The sequence below is a fragment of the Colossoma macropomum genome, unplaced genomic scaffold (assembly GCF_904425465.1).
Source record: "Colossoma macropomum unplaced genomic scaffold, Colossoma_macropomum, whole genome shotgun sequence".
Taxonomy (NCBI): domain Eukaryota; kingdom Metazoa; phylum Chordata; class Actinopteri; order Characiformes; family Serrasalmidae; genus Colossoma; species Colossoma macropomum.
Genome location: NW_023494796.1, coordinates 7,045,527 through 7,065,856, shown reverse-complemented (window position 1 = coordinate 7,065,856; position 20,330 = coordinate 7,045,527). Strand labels below are relative to the sequence as shown.

Below are 20,330 nucleotides of genomic sequence, written 5' to 3'. Positions count from 1 at the left end.
CCCACAAATGGCATTCCCACTGTGCACTGCTAAATAGGCCACTGCCCCATATGCCTTTTCAGAGGTGTCATAGAACACGTAGAGGTCATACTTCAAGTCTACATCCTCTGCAGAATCAACAGAGCAGCAGTGAGGGATGGATACTGCACTAATTTGCTGTAACTCACTCACCTAGCCAAGTTGCCACCTGTCGATAAAGGAGATCATCAGAGTTAACTGTAGAGAGCAAAAGACATTGGTGCACTAATGTCTGGTCTTGGATGCCTACTTCAGACCCTTGGAGAGCCCATCCAAGAGAAGTGTGGATAGCTATAGGACCACCTTTGATTCCTCTGCGCACTGGCTCCAATGAGGTTAGTAACATTAGACCACACAGTGCGGTGGGCTAGTGTCTTACTCTCACCTTCCAGCTGTAGCTGTTGGACAGCAGCTGGCAGGATCATAGTCCACTGTGTTCCATCGTCCAAGACTGCAAAAGGTTCTATTGTCTTGGATTTACTACAAAGCTGGACAGGTACCACTTTTAAAAGTATCCTGACTGATGCAACAGATTTGACTTTCTGAGGTGTCTGGTCTATGGTTCATCAAGAATCCTTGGGACAGGCCATGAAGAACCTGGAGGTGAATGCTGCCACAAAGAGTCAGCTCTCCTACAGACAGCTCAGAAGTGTCTTCTGTTGGTACTGTTGTATTAGTCATCTTGAAAGACACTGTTTTTGTGCCTTGACTTGTAGCCATGCAGCAAAGTCCTGTAGATTGTAGGGGTTGAGGCTTGGGCAGTTGAGTTTCCCTTGAAGTTGAAGGAACTTAATAAACCCATCTCACACTTGAGAAGTTTGCTAAGGAGGTGATCTACGTTTGAGCAACAGTTGAGCTCCATACCATGGGGGTCTTGTAGGGAAATCAGCATGCTAACTAAAACACGTACATGCAATGTGAAGCTCTGGAAACTGCATGCATCATTAGGTTTTACAGGTGTGGTAAGGATTGCTGCTATTTTTCTTTGAGCTAGCTGATGTGTCTGTCCATACTGCAGCTGAAGTGCTTGCATAGCTGCTGAGTATGGGTATGGGTGGTGACAGCAGGACTGACCAATCATCTGAGCCTCATGTAGCTTACGATGTTCTAGTAGTACATGATATATATGTACCTCTCTGATAGCTCTGAGTGAGGTTCAAGCAAGTTGTTTAAAACCAGTTTCAAGCAAATTCTGTTTCTCTATCAGTGGAGAAATCAGAGATTTTAGGTTTCAGCACACTGCATAGTGGATGTTTAGTCATGCCCAAATCTGTTGGTGCCGTTGTGAGAGTGGAGGTGCTGGATCTGGGCCTCTTCCCCCTGTTCCAGAGAACAGGTTTTGAGGTGGCGCCATCCACTGACCAGGGTAAGCATAATGTGGCGGAGCATGGCTGGGAGAAAATTCTGCTGAGGCTGGCAGTGGCAAAGTATGTGGCACTAAAGTATAGGTGCTAGGCATAACAGAGTGCAGAGATCTGTCTAGTCCAGTTTGATGTTCAGATAGTCCCCAGGTACATGTAGCATTGAACCCTCTGCACATCTTCTCCTGTAGATTATAACTGAGTTCACTGTGCCACATGCCAGAAATCCATGACCACTTCCTTTGTCTTGCTGATATTAAGCTCCAGGTGGTTTCCCGGATCACAAGACAAAGCCTCCACCAGCCTCCTGTCCTCTGACTCATCTCCATTTTTAATGATGAAGGAGTCATCAGAGAACTCCTGCAGATGGCTGGGGTTGTACTGAAAATCTGATGAGTACTGGGTGAAGAGGAGAGGAGACTAGACTAGACAGTTTCCTGGGGTGCTCCAGTGCTGCTCACCAGCAAACTGTAGCCTGTTGTTCAAATAGTCCATGATGATGCCCTTTAGCACTGGAGTTTTACAAGAAATGGAGTAAATTTTTTACACCATGTTTGTGGTAGTTGTATTATCCATACAGAAATGTATGTACTCTTTAGTACAGTGTTCAAACAGTGTTCATCCTGGTTTCTCAGAGCCCTGGCAGTAACATGCAGCCAGAGAAGTACAGGTTATCACTTATTACTTGTAATCACATCACATTCATATAATATCACAGGAGTACTTGGGGTATCCTATGAAAAAACATGTGCTTACATGCCACGTATTGCTCAAATGACATCACATGCTCAAACAAAAAAATGTGAAATGTACGTGTATTTTTTTTTAGGTGTAAAGAAAAGTGCTTTTTTCTAACTTTAACCATGAATGCCCACATGTACAATATTTAAATCAAAATTTTAACTCTTAATGGTATATTGCAGTTGTCTAGAAATATTTATTACTATTCTTTATTGACAGGAGAAATCAAAAGTGCAACACATGCAACATTAAGTTTGTCTTGGAAGAAATTATGAATGTATGAAATTAAACAGCTTAAATATAATGCAATAAATGATCAGAAGATTATTATTGTTATTTGTGTTATTGATGTTTGTTGTTGTGTTTTACCCCTATTAGCCAGCACTCCACAGTGGATGAAGTCTTAGAGAGACACAAAAGCAGCATGAAGAACAAGTACGAGAGCTTATTTGAAGGAATCAAAACAGAAGAGAATAAAACTCTCCTGAACAGGATTTACACAGAGCTCTACATCATAGAGGGAGAGAGTGAAGGAGTGAATGAAGAACATGAGGTTTTACAGATGGAGAAAACACCCAGGAGACACTTACAAGATTTTCCAATTAACTGCTTAGATATCTTTAAATCTCTACAAGGTCCTGAAGGAGAAACACAAGAAGAGAACATTAGAGCTGAGATGAGTAAAGCTCACAAAGAGAAAGAAGGAAAAGAAGATAACAAACCAGAAGTGCCAGAGCTCAGAAGTGTACTGACTAAAGGCATTGCTGGAATTGGAAAAACTGTCTCTGTGCAGAAGTTCATTCTGGACTGGGCTGAAGGAAAAGCCAATCAGGATGTTAAGTTAATGTTTGTGCTTCCGTTCCGAGAGCTGAACTTGATTAAAGATGATCAATACAGTCTTCATGGACTTATGTGTGACTTCCATCCTGAGCTCAAAGATCTGGACCCAAAGATTTATGATCAGATCAAAACTGTATTTATATTTGATGGTCTGGATGAAAGCAGAATTCCACTGAACTTTGAACAACGTGAGAAAGTATCTGACATCACCATGACAACATCAGTGGGTGTGTTGATGACAAACCTCATTAAAGGAGAGCTGCTTCCCTCTGCTCTAATCTGGATAACCTCTCGACCAGCAGCAGCCAATCAGATCCCGTCTAAATACATCAACCATGTGACAGAAATTCAGGGATTCAGTGACCCACAGAAGGAAGAGTACTTCAGGAAGAGAGTCAGTGATGAAGACCAAGCCGAGAGAATCATCTCCCACATTAAGACAGTGAGGACCCTCCACATCATGTGTCACATTCCAGTCTTCTGCTGGATCTCAGCCACTGTTCTTCAGCAAATCATGAAACAGCATAATACAGAAATCCCTAAAACTCTGACTGAAATGTACTCACACTTCCTGATCACTCAGACAAACGTGAAGAATGAGAAGTATGAGGAGGAAGGTCAGAGAGACCCAAAGAACCTGATGGAATCCAGCAGAGCCATTCTTCTGAAACTGGCTGAACTGGCTTTCAAACAACTGATGAAAGGCAATGTGATGTTCTATGAAGAGGAACTGAGAGATAGCAGCATTGATGTCACTGAGGCCTCAGTGTATTCAGGGATTTTCACTGAGATCTTTAGGGAGGAATGTGTGCTTTACCAGAGGAAGGTCTACTGCTTTGTTCATCTGAGCTTTCAGGAGTTCCTGGCTGCATTTTATGTGTTTCACTGCTATGAGAGCAATGACATGAAGGAACTGGAGATATTTATCTGACGGTATAGTGAGAGGTGTGAGGATGATTCACTGGGGTTTTCTCACCCATGGTACAGTGAAGAGCAGTCGAAGATTTTTCTTCTGGATGAGGTTCTAAAAGGAGCAGTGAATAAAGCCATAGAGAGTCAGAATGGACACCTGGATCTTTTCCTCCGTTTCCTGCTGGGCATCTCACTGAAGTCCAATCAGAGACTCTTACAGGGTCTACTGACACACACACAGAGCAGCTCAGAGAGAACCAGAGAGCACATAAAAATATGTATCAAAGGACGTGATAAAGATGATTTTTTTATAGAATGGATATGGATGTTCAACATCCCATCTCCACTGAGTGATCCATCAATTTGTTCCTCTGTCTGAAAAGAATGACCAGTCTCTCTACAGAGAGATTCAGGAGTATCTAAACTCAGAGGTGAAGCTCTCTCCTAGACAGTGTTCAGCACTAGCCTGCATGCTTCTGACCTCAGAGGAGGTTCTGGATGAGCTGGACAAAATACAACACATCAGAGGAGGGTTATAGGAGACTGATCCCAGCTCTGGCTGTCTGTAGAAAGGTTCAGTGAGTGTTATATCTATATTAATACAACAGATTAATATTTGATTATTTATGATTGATTAGGGTTGACCACATTAGATTTTCAGTAGATCTTCAGTTAGACAATTAAAAATAGGTTTTATTTATTATAGTTTTAGTTATTATGAAGTGCTACAGGTTCACTGCTTGGCCACTTTATTAGAAACCCCTAATTTAGGAGATGGGACTGAATGATATACTGTCTATATTAGTATACTATCATATTGACATATTATGATATTGGCATTGTGATATAGCTCTTCAGTTTTAAGAACAATATGCATGGGTTTATAGAATTTATTTATAATAACTTATTAACTGTACATTGCAAACATTTAAACATTTTCAGAAAAGTACATGAAGTAACTGAATAAAAGTTCAATAATCCATGTTAAATAATAGCATATTTTGTTGTAAAAATACTGTAATACTTTAGCAGTAGTGAGTAGTATCTAGTTACATTTCCTCAGTTACATGTACTTTTATAAAAATTTTCAAATGACAATAAAACTCCTTTGTTTACTTGTTCCCATGCTGAACAGAAGGAGTAAAAGATCATGATGAACACTGGTGCAGTTTCCCATGGAAGGATTTATATAGAATCAAAATTTATATACAATATGAAACAAGACTCATACATGTTTTTTAATTAAGTACAGTAAGCTATTTCTATTACAGTTCCCCTGATTACACCATGTACTATATTTATTCTGACTTCTGCAGGCTAGCTCAGTGTAGTCTCACCACAAATTCCTGTGAGAATCTATCATCAGCTCTACAAACTGCAAACTTATCTCTGACAGAGCTAGACCTGAGTAGCAATGATCTTCAGGATTCAGGAGTGGAGCTGCTCTCTGCTGGACTGAAGAACTCACACTGTAAACTACAGATACTCAGGTGGACTTCCTGTGAAATAATTCTTGAAGGGAAATAAGCTGATATGGCACTATAAATTATAAACATAAATTATAAATTATAAACATATTTAGGATTTAAAATTCTATTGTTTCGCTCACTCTAACTGAAACTGTAATATAACAGTACAGAGATATTTATAGTATCTAAACAATAGTTTATAGTTTATAATAATATAGTTTTCTAAACAATGTGATACTTATTTTTTAGCTTATTCATAAATCCTTCTTTGAATACATTGTAATGCCTGTTTGCAGACTACACACCTATAGTCTTGGTGCAAGAGCTTGTGAAAATCTGGGATCAGCTCTACAATCACCAAACTCCTCCCTGCAAGAGCTGGACCTCAGCAACAATGACTTGCAGGATTTAGGAGTGAAGCTGCTGTCTACTGAACTGAAGAGCTCATTTTGTAAACTGGAGACACTCAGGTGAGCTGTCTGTGAATTCAATCCTGAATGAAAAAAGTTACAGAATCAATAAACTGGCAAATGAAACTGGCAGGAAACTAGACTAACCATTAGCAAAATTAACACAGTTTTCAGATTTATTTTTTTCCAGTTTTCTTATTTCTGCTATTAAGCTAATTGTAATTACAAACAAAAACATTAATGTAATGGTTAGTATTTAGCATATGCTGTGATAGGCCAAATAATGATCACAGACAACATGAAACAACTCTAAATTTAGTTGTATAGTGAAATGTAATTGTGCTGAAAATTATTTAAACCTACATCAGTTTAAAAGTGGAGCAGGAATATCTCCATGGTTTGTTAACAATGTCAGTCATGAAATTAGAAGAAAAAGATTTGAAGACATAATTAATAGCTTTTAAAACATTAAATGAAATACATTTTCTAAAGAAATGATTAATATACTATTTAAACAACCATTTACAATATTTAATTTAATTATAATTTATTTAATATTTCATTTGTTATTTTTTTCAACGTAATAGATTTTCCTCAGATGTCACTTGGGGGGAATGTCCTAGAATATTTTCACTAGGTTTTGAAATATTTGAAGTGGGAACTTTACCTCCCACATGAAGTGGGAGATAAAAATATTTTATATTGAGACGGAGTTTTGTATACTACAATTTAAAAGTTCTGCACAATTTAAAAAAAATAAATAAATATGGCCACTGTGCTGCTATTTCAGTGTAGTGGTGAGCCTAGCAACCTTAGCATATAGTGTTAGAAAGTCCCCTTGCATCTTCCTCTAGCTCATTCTAGGGGACCCCAAACCACTCCCAGGCCAACTTGGAGATATAATCCCTCCAGCGGGTCCTAGGAACACCCCGAGTTTTCATCCCAGTAGGCCATGCCTGGTAAACCCCCACCGGGAGGCATCCGGGGGCATCCTGATCAGATGCCCAAACGACCTCAACTGGCTCCTCTCAATGCAGAGGAGTAGCAGCTCTACTCAGAGCTCCTCCCGGATGACTGAGCTCCTCACCCTATCAAGTAGAGTGTAGCCTGCCACTCTGCGAAGAAAGCTCATTTCTGTATTGTATTCGCAATCTCATTCTTTTGGTCATTACCCACAGCTCATGACCGACTGGTAAACAGAGAGTTTTGTCTTATGGCTCAGCTTCTTCACAACTCTTCACCACTACAGTCCGCCTGTCCCAGACTACAATCGATCTCATGGTCCCTCTTCCCATCACTCGTGAACAAGACCCCGAGATATTTAAACTTCTCCAACTGGGCCAGGTCCTTTCCCCTTACCTAGGACCATGGACTTGGAGGTGCTGATCTGCATACCAACCGCTTCATGCTCAGCTGCAAACCATGCCACTGAGCGCTGGAGGCATCCATGCGATTCAGCCAAAATCGTTTGCAAATAGCAGAGACGCCACCCTCCAGCCTCCACACATAACACCCTCCTGACCTCGGCTATGCCTTGACACCCTGTCCATGAATATCATGAACAGGAGTGGAGACAAGGCACAACCTTGGCGGAGTCCAACACTAACACTAAATGAGCTTGACTTAATGCTGACATTACAAACACAACTCTCACTCTGGGAGTAGAGAGATTAAATGGCTCGGAGTAGTAGCCCTGGCACCCCATACTCCGGGATGACAAGATATCTTCGGGGGAAATGGTCATAAGCCTTCTCCAAGTCCACGAAACACATGTAGACTGGCTTGGCAAACTCCCATATCCCCTCAATAGTCTGCGAGCCGGTTAAAATCTGGTCCATTGTTCCATGGCTGGGATGGAATCCGCACTGTTCCTCCTTAATCTGAGGTGCGACTATCGTTCGGAGTCTCCTTTCCAGCACCTTGCCATAAACTTTCCCAGGGAGGCTGAGCAGTGTGGTACCCTGGTAGTTGGCACACACCCTCGGGTCCTCTTTCTTAAAAATAAGGACCACCACCCCAGTCTGCCAGTCCAAGGGTACTGTTAACAAGGTCCATGGGATATTGCAGAGTCAGCCATGACAGCCCCACAACATCCAGAGCCTTAAGCATTTTACAAGCGAATCTCATCGACCTCTGGTGCCTTGCCACTGAGGAGCTTGCCAACTACCTCAGTGACCTGCACCAGGGAAATGAACCTGACATACCAAAAGCCTCTGCCCCTGATTCCTGTGAGGGAGGCATGTCTCTTGGATTAAGGAGTTCTTCAAAGTGCCCCTCCACCGACCGACAATATGCTCATGATATGAACCCGACCAAACTCTTTTTCCATGGCCTTGCCAAACTCTTTCCACTCCCTGGATTTTGCTTCCGCCACCATTGATGCTGCCGCTTTTTTGCCTGTTGGTACTTATCTGCTGAGTCAATTTGATGGTCTCCCTCACGTTGCCTTTTCGGGCTGAGCATGGCTGGGTTACGTGGGCTCCTTGGCCACCAGGCGCTCACTGATGAACACTGCCCTCCATCCTGGCTCCAGGGCCTGGCTCCAGGGGTAGGTTCCGGTAACCATCTCCCGGGCAGGGTACAAGATTTTCCAGTGTTCCTTAATCACTAATTGCATATATGTAATATAAAATACGAATAGGTCTCAGCTTTAAACTTTGGATAAAATTTAAGGTATAAAATGTAATGTAAGGTAAGGTATAGGGTGTGGCATGTATATATATATATATACATTTTATATATATATATATATATATATATATATATATATATATATATATATATATTGAGCCCTTTTAACTGAATGTGACTGGATCACCTGTTCTTACAGTTTTTACTGAGCTGAGAAAATCTGCAGAAAACTCTTGCTCGCTGGTGTCTTGTAGATGCTTATCTTGCATTTAACTTACATTAAACTAAATCTCTTAAATTCACCTTAATCTTCTGCAAAACTAACCCTGACCCTAACCCTAATCTTAATATCATCTGAAAGTCTAAAACTAACCCTCACTGTAGTGATGCACTTAACCCTGGTACTAATCCTCACCCAAATCCTAATACTGTTAAGAATCAATGAAGGTGCTGAAGGTCTGTGAAAGTTTCAGTGATGTGTTCTCCATGCCAATGGCCTACTTTTTATTGTAAAGAATTATTGTTCTGCATTTATTTTCTGCTTTATAATAGTTGCACACAACAGACGTTTAAAATGCTCTTCTGAAAATGTTTCACAGCTTCACAATGTGAAATGTCTGTATACAGCATCTCAACAGCAGTGTAAATGGAGCACAATTATGTAAAGCATCTTTAATAAGATCAGATACTGAACACATTTAATCTAAAAATGAAATATTGATGGATTAGCTCTGTTCCAAATAAAGAAAATGGCCTCATTCATGAAGCCTTTTATAAATACACAAGCAAACCACAAGTAAATTATGAATCTGAAAATGTGTTTATGTTAATAAAACTAGGTTTGCAATTTGGGTGTGTGTGCATGGCTCTTTCAGTAAGCATGCCATTAAAATAACCTACACCCATTTACAAATTACAAATGATCACCCTATAAGAAATCAATTAGACTTTCTGACAAAGCTATGTAGTAAATCTTTAACATGTTTGTGCAAAATAAGTTTAAAAAAAGGAAATTTTTAGAAACATCTTGGGTGATATGCTCCCCAGTTCACTGTAAAATGATTTGTTTTGACTCACATTAGAAAGGGTGCCCTAAAACTGAGATTTTATTCAATTTCTATTAAAAAGCTAACAGGATCTAAAATATAAATAATTGATCTGTTAACTAGCAATTTGAGCACACTCAGAAAGGCAGACAGACTACTTTTAACATTCTGGGAAAAGCCATTTTACTGTATAAAACTGGACACAACTCTAAAGTGCATTCATTCATTTTGCTATATTTCACTACTTTTTTGCACCTAAGCTCTGCTTAAGCATTTAATTTAATATGTATTGACTATCAATATAATATAAACACAAAACTTTTACATATGTGCAGCGCTGTGGAAAAGTATTTTCTGATTTCCTTAATTCTGCATATTTGTCAAACTAAATGGTTTTAGTTAATCATACAAAAAGTAACAAAACATGCAGAACATGATTAAACATAAATCTGAACTAATGGATCCTTTAATGAATATGTACACCCATGCAATAAAGGAACAACAGTTACCAGATTCATTTAACCAGGCATTAATAACTCATTTACCTAAACCTGGGAACGATCTTAGTTTGTGTGACTCCTATAGATCTATTTCATTGCTGACCGCAGACTATAAGATCTTTGCAAAAATTATAGCCTTAAGGCTTTTGTTGTATGTAAACACCATCTGTCCCTCTTTTCCCTCCTTTCTACAGATTGTCTGGTTGTATGGTTACAGATGAAGGCTGTTCTTCTCTGGCTTCAGCACTGAAATCAAACCCCTCTCACCTGAGAGAACTGGATCTGACCTATAATCATCCAGAAGAGTCTGGAGTGAAGCTGCTGTCTGATTTACTGGAGGATCCACAATGTGCACTGGATAAACTACCGTGAGTTACTGAGTTATACACATTTCTGACAATGTTTTACTGTAGATGTGTGTGATTTAACTTCTTAGAAAATGATTAAAAGCATCTTACACACTGAGTTTAGCTTCTTACAGACTAAACAAATCTTACACATTGGTTTTAATTTCCTAAGAAATGAATGAACACATCTTACACTCAGAGTTTAACTTCGTATGGAACAAATGAACACATCTCACACTCTTTAGAGTTTAGTGTAGCAGTGTGATTTAGAGCTGATGGTTTTAGCAGTTTGATGTTGTGCTAACTAACCTAGCAGTGTGATTTATAGCTGACTAGCCTAGTAGTTTTATGTAATGATAACTAACCTAGCAGTTTGATGTAACGCTAACTAGCTTTGCAGTGTGATTTTGAGCTAAACAACCCAGCAGTTTGATTAAAACCTAACTGGTCTAGCAGTGTTATTTAGAGTTAACTAGCCTGGCAGTGTGATATAGTACTAGCCTAGCAATTTGATTTAGAGCTCACTCGTATAGCAGTGTGATTTATAGCTGATCAGTCTAGTAGTGTGATGTAGTGGTAACTTGCCTAGCAGTCTGATTTAGAGCTAAGTAGCCTAGCAATATGTGAGGCTAACCAGTTTAGTTTTATCCGGACTGTAGGGTCTAAAGGGTGTTTCATACCGTAACCATTTGTTTTATTCTTTATTTTAGTTTAGTTTTATCTTAATCACAAGATCTGAAGGGTGTTTTGTACCATAATGATCTGTTTTATTCTTTATTTTCAGTTTTATCTGGACCGAAGTTCAGATCAGGTGTTTTATACTGTAACCATCTGTTTTATTGTTTATTTTATTTTAGCTTTGACTTGATATGAAGTTTAATGAATGTATAAATGTGTGTGTTTGTTCTTCAGTGTGGATCATGGAGGGAAGATCAGAATGAAACCAGGACTGAAGAAATGTAACACACACACACACACACTCACACACAGATACACACACATCTTATACAAGGCACACAAATACAAACACATTCTCACACTTTTTCATACACACTCTCTCACACACAGACACTATATACACACGCATTAAACAAATGTCATACAAACACATTACATCCACAAACAGCACCCACACATTAAAATTCTCTCTGTTTTTGTCTCCTGTATGTATTTGTGTGTGTGCATGTGTTTGTACAGATGCTGTTCATCTCACTCTGGATGCCAAACACAGGGAACAGTCGTCTCTCTCTGTCTGAGAGGAACAGAAAGGTGGAGAATGTGGAAGATCAGCATTATCCAGATCATTCAGACAGATTTGATCACTGTTATCAGGTTCTGAGTGTGGAGACTCTGACTGGACACTGTTACTGGGAGGTTCAGTTGAGCAGAATAGCTGAAATATCAGTATCATACAGAGGAATCATGAGGAGAGGACACCGTGAGGACTGTGGAAACGATAATCAGTCATGGAGTCTGTACTGCTATGATTACAAGTAAATTGTCAGACACAATAATCAGGACACTGTCCTACCTGCCCCCCACTCCCCCTCTAACAGAGTAGCAGTGTATCTAGACTGGGAGTCTGGCACTCTATCCTTCTACACCATCTCCCCTGAGACACACACACTGACCCACCTACACACATTCACCACCACATTTGCTGAGCCGCTCTGTGCTGGATTCATAATTTATGAACACTGCTTAGTGAGACTGTGTGAGATAGTATAACCTCTACACAGACAGAGAGAGAGAGAGAGAGAGAGAGAGAGAGAGAGAGAGAGAGAGAGAGAGGTCAGGTTGGTGAAAAATTAGGCTGTTTATAAGTTTGATCTTAGACTGTATGAGAGAAATCAAACCTTTCTGTGCATAAATTATTCTAAACAGAAGGGGATGCCAAAGCCCACGGACATGTGTTTATACATGAGATAGATTTGAGATTTACTGATAAAGAAACACACATTTACCACACACACACACACACACACACACTATACAAACACACACTCTATACACACACTGACACACACACACACATACACACACACGTATGTAAACCTTGTTACTTTTTACAGTATTCGTGTTCATTTTCATTTATTCTAATTGTGTGTAGGTGTGAAATAACACTCACTGCTGAGATAAATGGTTTTAAACACTTTTTCACAGTACTGTATATACCTTGAATATATTTCTGTAAACTTCCAAATGCATTAAAATGAATAAAATTCAGGTATTTTAGTGTAGTAGCTCTGCATCAGTGTTGGGGTCGTTACTCTTAAACAGTGACTGACAGTGATTGACACATTACTCATTAATGTTAAAGTGCTTCGATACTGTACTTATTTACTTTTTTATTCCCCGTGGGCAGTAATTTCCTTACTCTACTCGGTACGTTAGTTATGCGTTACTGAGATACGTTGTTGCGTAATTGCCAGTTCAACCTGACATATGCCCACCTGTCAGCACAGACCCCCATCCTAATCAGGAGGACGAGCACAAGTTCTTTCCTTTTCACTCCTTAATAAAGCACCACAAAGCCGACAGCAGAGCTGGAGAAAACCAGCCCAAAGAGCTGAGATCAAAAAGCATCAATGAGCCCAAAATCCATGATGAATGCACTTCCAAGATTGTTGAGCATGCTAATGCCCTCTATGACAATGCCAGTGTCTCCTGGCTCAGCATCATCCTCATTACTATCTTTTCTAATTGTGTAAATACCCATGATTGTGCACTCACATGTCTTTCTCCACATCACCAATGACAGACCTGAACATAAATACAAACACAATCACTGGCTGTAGCTCAGCTCTTCATCAACATTAGCTCAAATTCAATCAGACTGAGATGTTCACTGCTGTTAATGTTGTGTCAGTAATATTAGGAATATTAAAGTGCTTATTTACTGACGTAATTGTCATAATTACCTGTCTTTGATCTACGACTTGGTTAGATTCTGAATCAGCTGCAGGTAGAATTAATACTGCTGATGTTGAAGTAGCGTCTCAAATTTCAGTGGGACCCTGAAAAGGTGAACATGCAGCCACTCCATCAAACAATCATTTATAAAGCACAATTTCATCAAGTCCTGGCATGTTAACCTTGTCAGAGTCCCTCTGAAAACCTATAGAGCTTCATAAAGCTACGCATTTATGGCTCTAGACATCAGTTTTCTACCAAGGATGAACTTTGAGATGCTGTTTCAACATCAGCAATAAGTTTTCTACCTGCAGAGATCAGAATCTAACCAAATCAATAAATCCAAGACTCATCTTGGTTATATCTAATCATGGCAGTTATATCTGTTAATAAGTGCTTATTCATTACAGGAATCATATCAGCATGTTTGTACAGCATCACCTTCATGAAACTATTGCTTTCACTGATATTGCACAGAAAATCCATCTCGGGGCAAAGCCCGCTCCTGACCCCTCGTGGCGCTGGGTGTGTATCTGAAAGATGAAACCGATAGAGAGGGACCGCCAGTCAGACACACCTGCAAATTTAGCTACTCCCTTCACACTGTGGCCTTTGGCACACCCAAATGCAATCACTCCATTTTGCCAATCACTGACATCTGCTTTGCGACCCATTTTCCACACATTGAACGAGACATTCCCTGCTCTGTACCACCTCTTCTCAATCTATGAATCCTGTCGCACATCCCACAGGTATTTATAGCCTGATAATCCTTGTGCAACAGCATCTGCAGGAGCCTGAAGTTACTACCTCCTTAAACACGTAAAGTGACTTTTGTCCAGGGAGCTTAGTAAATTAAATTAAATTACATTTGAGAAAAAATATTTGTTTCCTGATAAGATCTTCAGGCTTTTTATTATGGTACTTCAAATAAATGTTACATTTGGTTAATATTTTGAATATCAAAAGGATAAACAATAAAGAATGTTACTGATACAGACAATTAAGCAATAAAGAAACAATAAAGAATGGAGCATTAGTTTGGAGTAGCCATAATACAGGCACCAATGACAGTTCTGATAACTCACATTCAGGGGAGCAGTATAATACATGGAAAGTCAATTCCAGGCAAACTTGCATTCATATTACTACAATCTGCATCCTTTCTTATGCAAATACATTCTACTTACACTAAAGAATATACCTTTCAAAAAAGAAGAAACAAAGAAAAACATTTTGATTACACAATGCATAACAGGCTATTATCCTCCTCCTGACCAATATAAGAAAACAGTTTTTGTGGACAACAAAGAAAAATAAAGAAAACATGCAATTCAGCGTTATATGAGACTAACTAGCTCTTAGTTAGGTTTATGACAGTTTCAAATTGGAAGCAACGTAATCATGACAACTGACATAGAAAATCTTTTCAATAATTTAAATTTAACCAAAATATGACTACTCTGCAAGTCTGAGATTTTTGTTCCCACTTCAGCCACTGGATGGCACTGTGGACACATGACAGGTCGTCATGAAGAGTTCTTGTTTTTAGGGTTAGTTTTAAGTTTATATTAATTTGAAAAGGTAGCAATTTTATGATAGAGGTTTCAACCATATAATGGCTTGATTCAAACAAGAAGGAACAGCTGTAGATTCCTTGGGGGGCTTCACAACTCTCTGGAATGTTTATGGTATTAAGGTGGTGGGGGGAGTTGGAAAAGTTGATGTTTTTAATCTTCTGATGGCCTGGTAGGCAGACTTGTTGGCTGCCTCCGTAGAGGGTGGTAGTTTAAAAACAACTGTAAGCTTGGCATGTGACAGCAAAATGGGCCAGTTCTTTAGTAAACAGTGAATTTCAAAAGAAGAATAAAAAAGAATATTTAAAACAATAATAATAATAAAAAAAAAAACGGAGAAAAAACGTCTCAACAGGTTAACACGTTCACAAAACCTGCATTACCAAACATGCAAAGGCTTAACTAAACCAAAAAAAGTGTTTGTCAAAACCATCCAGCATTGCATCAGAAACACTACACTAGCTTAGATCTGCTAAATTAAAAAGAGCCCCTAAATACTGAATGTGGAGCCTCTTGTTTTCCACATATAATAGAAATGAAACTCATTTTGGGGTGAATACGCAGTACCACACCTTCTCATCAGGTGTATAAGCTTTAGGCTTGACTTTGTGTTCAGCACAGGAAATTACACTGAATTTTATTTAGGCTGTAAAAACTACAAAAAAACGAGGTGAAATTTGGCTGGAATCACCGTTTCCTGTTGACTTTTACTCTCAGGCCGTGTTAAGGTTCCACTCATTACTGCTGATTTCCAACACTGTCCTTAGTACACTTGTGTGTTTTTACAGTCTTTGAAAGCCTGAAATTCTTCCCACACTCTGAGCAGTGATCCGGTTTCTCTCCTGTGTGAATGCGCTGGTGTGTTGTAAGATTACCCTGTTGTCTAAAATTCTGTCCACACTCTGAGCAGTGATACGGCATCTCCCCTGTGTGAATGCGCTGGTGTGTTTTGAGATGACTCTGTCGATTAAAACTCTTCCCACACTCTGAGCAGTAATACGGCCTCTCTCCTGTGTGAATGCGCTGGTGTTCTTGTAGATGACCCTGTCGATTAAAACTCTTCCCACAGTCTGAGCAGTGATACGGTTTCTCTCCTGTGTGAATGCGCTGATGTGTTTTGAGATTACTCTTGTCAGTAAAACTCTTTCCACACTCTGAGCACTGATACGGTTTCTCTCCTGTATGAATGCGCTGGTGTGTTTTGAGATTACTCTGGTCAGTAAAACTCTTTCCACACTCTGGGCAGGGATAGGGTTTTATTCCTGTATGAATGTACTGGTGCTTTTGGAGAGCACCCTGGTGAGTAAAACTCTGTCCACACTCTGAGCAGTGACAGAGTTTCTCTCCTGTATGAACACGCTGATGTACTTTGAATTGACCCAGTACAGTGAAATTCTTTCCACACTCTGAGCAGTGATAGGGTTTCTCACCTGTGTGAATGCGCCGATGTATTCTGAGATTACTCTTTTGACTAAAACTCTTTCCACACTCTGAGCAGTGATACGGTTTTATTCCTGTATGAATGTACTGGTGCTTTTGGAGAGCTTTCTTTTGAGTAAAACTCCGTCCACACTCTGAGCAGTGATACGGCTTCTCTCCTGTATGAACACGCTGATGTACTTTGAATTGACCCAGTACAGTGAAATTCTTTCCACACTCTGAGCAGTGATAGGGTTTCTCACCTGTGTGAATGCGCTGATGTATTCTGAGAGTAATCTTTTGCCTAAAACTCTTTCCACACAATGAGCAGTGATACGGTTTCTCTCCTGTGTGAATGCGCTGGTGTCTTCGGAGATTACCCAGTCCATTAAACCTCTTTCCACATTCCAAGCAGTAGTGATTTCTCTCCTTGCTGCGTTTCTGTGTTTCTTTGTGAGATGTGTTCACGTGGAGGGTACCAGATGGCGTTTCCTGAGTACAGGAATGTCTTCTGGATGCCATATTTATTTTTCTCACCTGTTTCAGCAGGTTAACTTTCCTCTTGGTGGAATGTTCTGACGTGTTTACGGAAGCACATTTAAGCTTGGTAGGAAAGTGCAGGAGAAGACTTGAAACAGGACGTCAGTCATTTCTAGAAGAAAAAGAAAAGAGAAAATAAACTCAACTTGCAATGCAACAAAATTAGTCTAATCAAGAATGCTGCACTTGCATCAGCTGGCAGAAAGTGTAAAGAAAGAATAAACTTAAAAAACCCAATAACCTCATAATGTATAGTCCTTATACACACACAAATAGACCACTGATATTGGAAACCACAGGGTTAAACTGGATATGCTCTTGGCTAAAATGATAGACAGATCACTTTATTAATCCCAGAGGGAAAGTTTTCTATTACAGCAGCACAAAGTACAGCAGCAAAACAAGAACAAAACATTTGATATTTACAGATGCATAGAAGAAATATACTAAACTAATGCTGAAAATATAATGTAAAGTACAAAAATAAGTAGTAAAATCGCATAAATACTAGGCCGTTGACAACGCATTTGTGCATGTCCCCTCCAGTGAATGAACCAAGTCATTATGCTCTGTAAAATGTAATAAATGTTAACAGTTGTGCAATATGAACTATAACCCCATTTCCAAAAAAGTTGGGACACTGTGCAAAATGTCAATAAAAACAAAATGCAATGATGTGCAAATCATTTACATGTATTACATTTATATTTAATTGAAAAAAGTACAAAGCCAACATACAAAACGTTGAAACTGAGATATTGTAGTGTTGTTTGAAAAATATATGCCCATTTTGAATGTAATGCCAACAACACATTTTAAAAAAGTTGGGACGGGTGCAACAAAAGACTGGTTGTGTAATGCTAAAACAAAAAAAAAATACCTGGTGGTTAATTGGCAACAGGTCAGTGACATGATTTGGTATAAAAAGAGCATCCCAGAGAGGCTGAGTCTTTCAGAAATAAAGATGGGGAGGGACTCACCACTCTGTGAAAGACTGCATGGGCAAATGTTTGTGAATGTAAAATACCAAAGAATTTTGCTTTCCGTCATCTATAGTGCATAATATCATTAAAAGATTCAGAGAACCAAGAGAAATCTTTGTATGTAAGGGACAAGGCTGAAAACCAATATTGGCTGGCCGTGATCTCCGAGCCCTTACGCAGCACTGCATTAAAAACAGACATGATGCTGCAGTGGAAATCACTGTGTGGGCTCAGGAACACTTCTGAAAACAACTGTGTGTCAACACTGTTTTTTGCTGTATCCACAAAAGCAAGTTAAGACTGTCCTATGCAAAGAAGAAACCATACATGAATAGGATCCAGAAACTGCCAACTCTGGGCCCAAGCTCACTTAAGATGGACTGAAGTGAAGTTGAAAAGTGTCCTGTGGTCCAATGAATCAAAATCTGCATCCTCCAGGTTAAAGACGACCCAGCTTGTAATTAGCACACAGTTCAAAAGCCAGCATCCATGATGAAATGGGGGAGCATTAGTACACATGGCATGAGTGTCTTGCACATCTGTGAAGGCACCATTAATGCTGAACAAAATATACAAGTTTTAGCAACATATGCTGCCATCTAGACAGCGTCTTTCAGGGAAGGCCTTGCTTGTTTCAGCAAGACAGTGCCAAACTACATTCTGCAGGTATTACAACTAGGGCTGCAACAAATGACTAATTTGATAGTCGAATAATCTATCGATTACTGAAACGAATAATCGATTATTTGGATTATGAATTACTACATTTCCAAATAACTCTTATGTACCTATCAGCTTTCAAATTTAGCTTGAAGTTGTTTTATGCATTTGCTAACCAACAATAAAGACGAATAACATTAAAAAGTTCCATTTTAATGAAGCTTCCTGCTAATACAAAAAATAAATAAAACTCCAACACAGTTTTCCTGTCAGGAATTAAACGGGAAAGTGGCGAACGTCGGTGGCAAACTTCTCTATGAACAGTTAAATGAATGATTTTGTATAAACATTTAATTTCAGTGGTAACTCTTTGTCCAGCTGCCCTGTATGTTCCCGGAGAACTGCCTCCTGAAACTGTTTGAGTGCTCACAAACGTTCGTGGAGAACAGAAAACTGTTTGCAAACACTCTCCTGCGTTCGCCAAATCTGAACGCACCAGTGGCCTCGACGTTAAGTCAATGATGCAGCGTTTGAAAGGTAAACAGGGTCGTTGTGAATAATAGTTACTCGCCTCTCTGTTCCAACCCCATTAACGATTCAAGACAGCATGCGATCAAAATAGAAAATGTTACAGCTCAGCTTATAACATGAAGTAGGATGGCTTTTAAACCACACAATTCTGTACTTCACACACTACAATAATCAGTGCACTTGTAATTGTATACAAGTTATTTTTACACACTATTTAGTGTGCTAGTATGCGGTTTGGGACGGGGCGTATCTTAGCAAGAGGAATCGTCTCCAAGTGTCGTGTTTCCTTCTCAGATGCTCCAGCATGGAGGATGTGACACTCCTACCAGCTACCGACCTCCAACCCCTCAACCAGACATTCACAGCTCTCACGCTACACCCAAACAGACCACCTCAAACACCCACCATATATACTTAAACCAGCTCTTAATCTACCAGCCATTGACCTGCAACCCCTCACCCAGACATAATTCACAATTTACTGAAAGAACATCTGAAAGGCAATATATGCGATTCATGCTATTATAAAACACCACAGATCTGTAATGTAGAGGATCAGGTTCAACCTTAAAAAGACTCACTACAACCAGAACAATTACTAGTTTGGTTGAGTCATTTGCTACAGGATAGACACTAATTTTAAGATTATACTAAGCAGTGACATAATAGTCTTATAAAAACACCTCCATATCATACACAGAAAGGGAAAATCACATCTGCTGCTCCTCAGACATACAGCCCATTTACAAACCACCGCCTGTGCCACCCAAACACAAATAAATTAATATATTTACATTAACTATCTGAATATTTCAGACAGTAGACATTAATAAACAAAGCGTGAAGACACACATACGTTCCCCCAAACCCGATCACAGCAGCTCCTCCTCTAAATCACTGCAGGATGAGCAGCATTTCCATCAATGAGGCTCTAACAGACATTTAAAGACCCTCATCAGTCAGTTACACCGACATATAAGGACTGAAACCAGCTTAAAGCAGCACTTACAGCTCTTTAATCTCAGACTGAGTCTCCGTTTCAGAGTCTCCCCCAAACACAACACGCGGTCCTCATGGGGAAGGTCGCTCTGAACGTGGATTTACAGGCTGCTCAGCTTGCCAGGCTGCGTCCCGCCTCCTCAGCCAATCAAATAACAGCATCGTCAGTTCCGCCAAGTCCAACCAATGAGGTCGCGGAATCACGGAGCCGCGCAGGGATTCAAAATCTCAGCGGCTCGGTCTCGGACGGACAGACAGACGGACAGACAGACAGACAGACAGACAGACAGACGGACGGACGGACAGACAGACAGACAGACAGACAGACACTCACTCACTCACTCAGACACTGCAGCTTCTGCTTATTCGGTAAGTAATAATCATAAAAAATAAAGAAACACATTGTTTGTAAAGTGAGATCAGTTATAAATAC

The 20,330-nt window shown here is 39.7% G+C and overlaps 1 protein-coding gene and 1 pseudogene across 1 annotated transcript; one reads left to right on the top strand and one right to left on the bottom strand.

Annotated features, from left to right (window-relative positions):
- The first annotated feature begins 1,278 nt into the window (after positions 1–1,278).
- LOC118816471 lies at positions 1,279–12,003 on the top strand (annotated as a pseudogene).
- A 2,122-nt stretch (positions 12,004–14,125) lies between these two features.
- LOC118817049 (zinc finger protein 501-like) lies at positions 14,126–19,981 on the bottom strand. The gene is made up of 2 exons (XM_036583714.1): positions 19,908–19,981; positions 14,126–16,836 (listed from the first exon to the last, which is right to left on the bottom strand). The coding sequence occupies exon 2, from the start codon at positions 16,704–16,706 to the stop codon at positions 15,504–15,506; it is 1,203 nt and encodes a 400-aa protein (XP_036439607.1). The 5' UTR covers positions 16,707–16,836; positions 19,908–19,981; the 3' UTR covers positions 14,126–15,503.
- Between the last annotated feature and the right edge of the window lie 349 nt (positions 19,982–20,330).

Excerpts from the sequence above, each read along its gene's own strand:
- LOC118817049 (XM_036583714.1), bottom strand. The coding sequence starts at position 16,706 with ATGGCATCCAGAAGACATTCCTGTACTCAGGAAACGCCATCTGGTACC.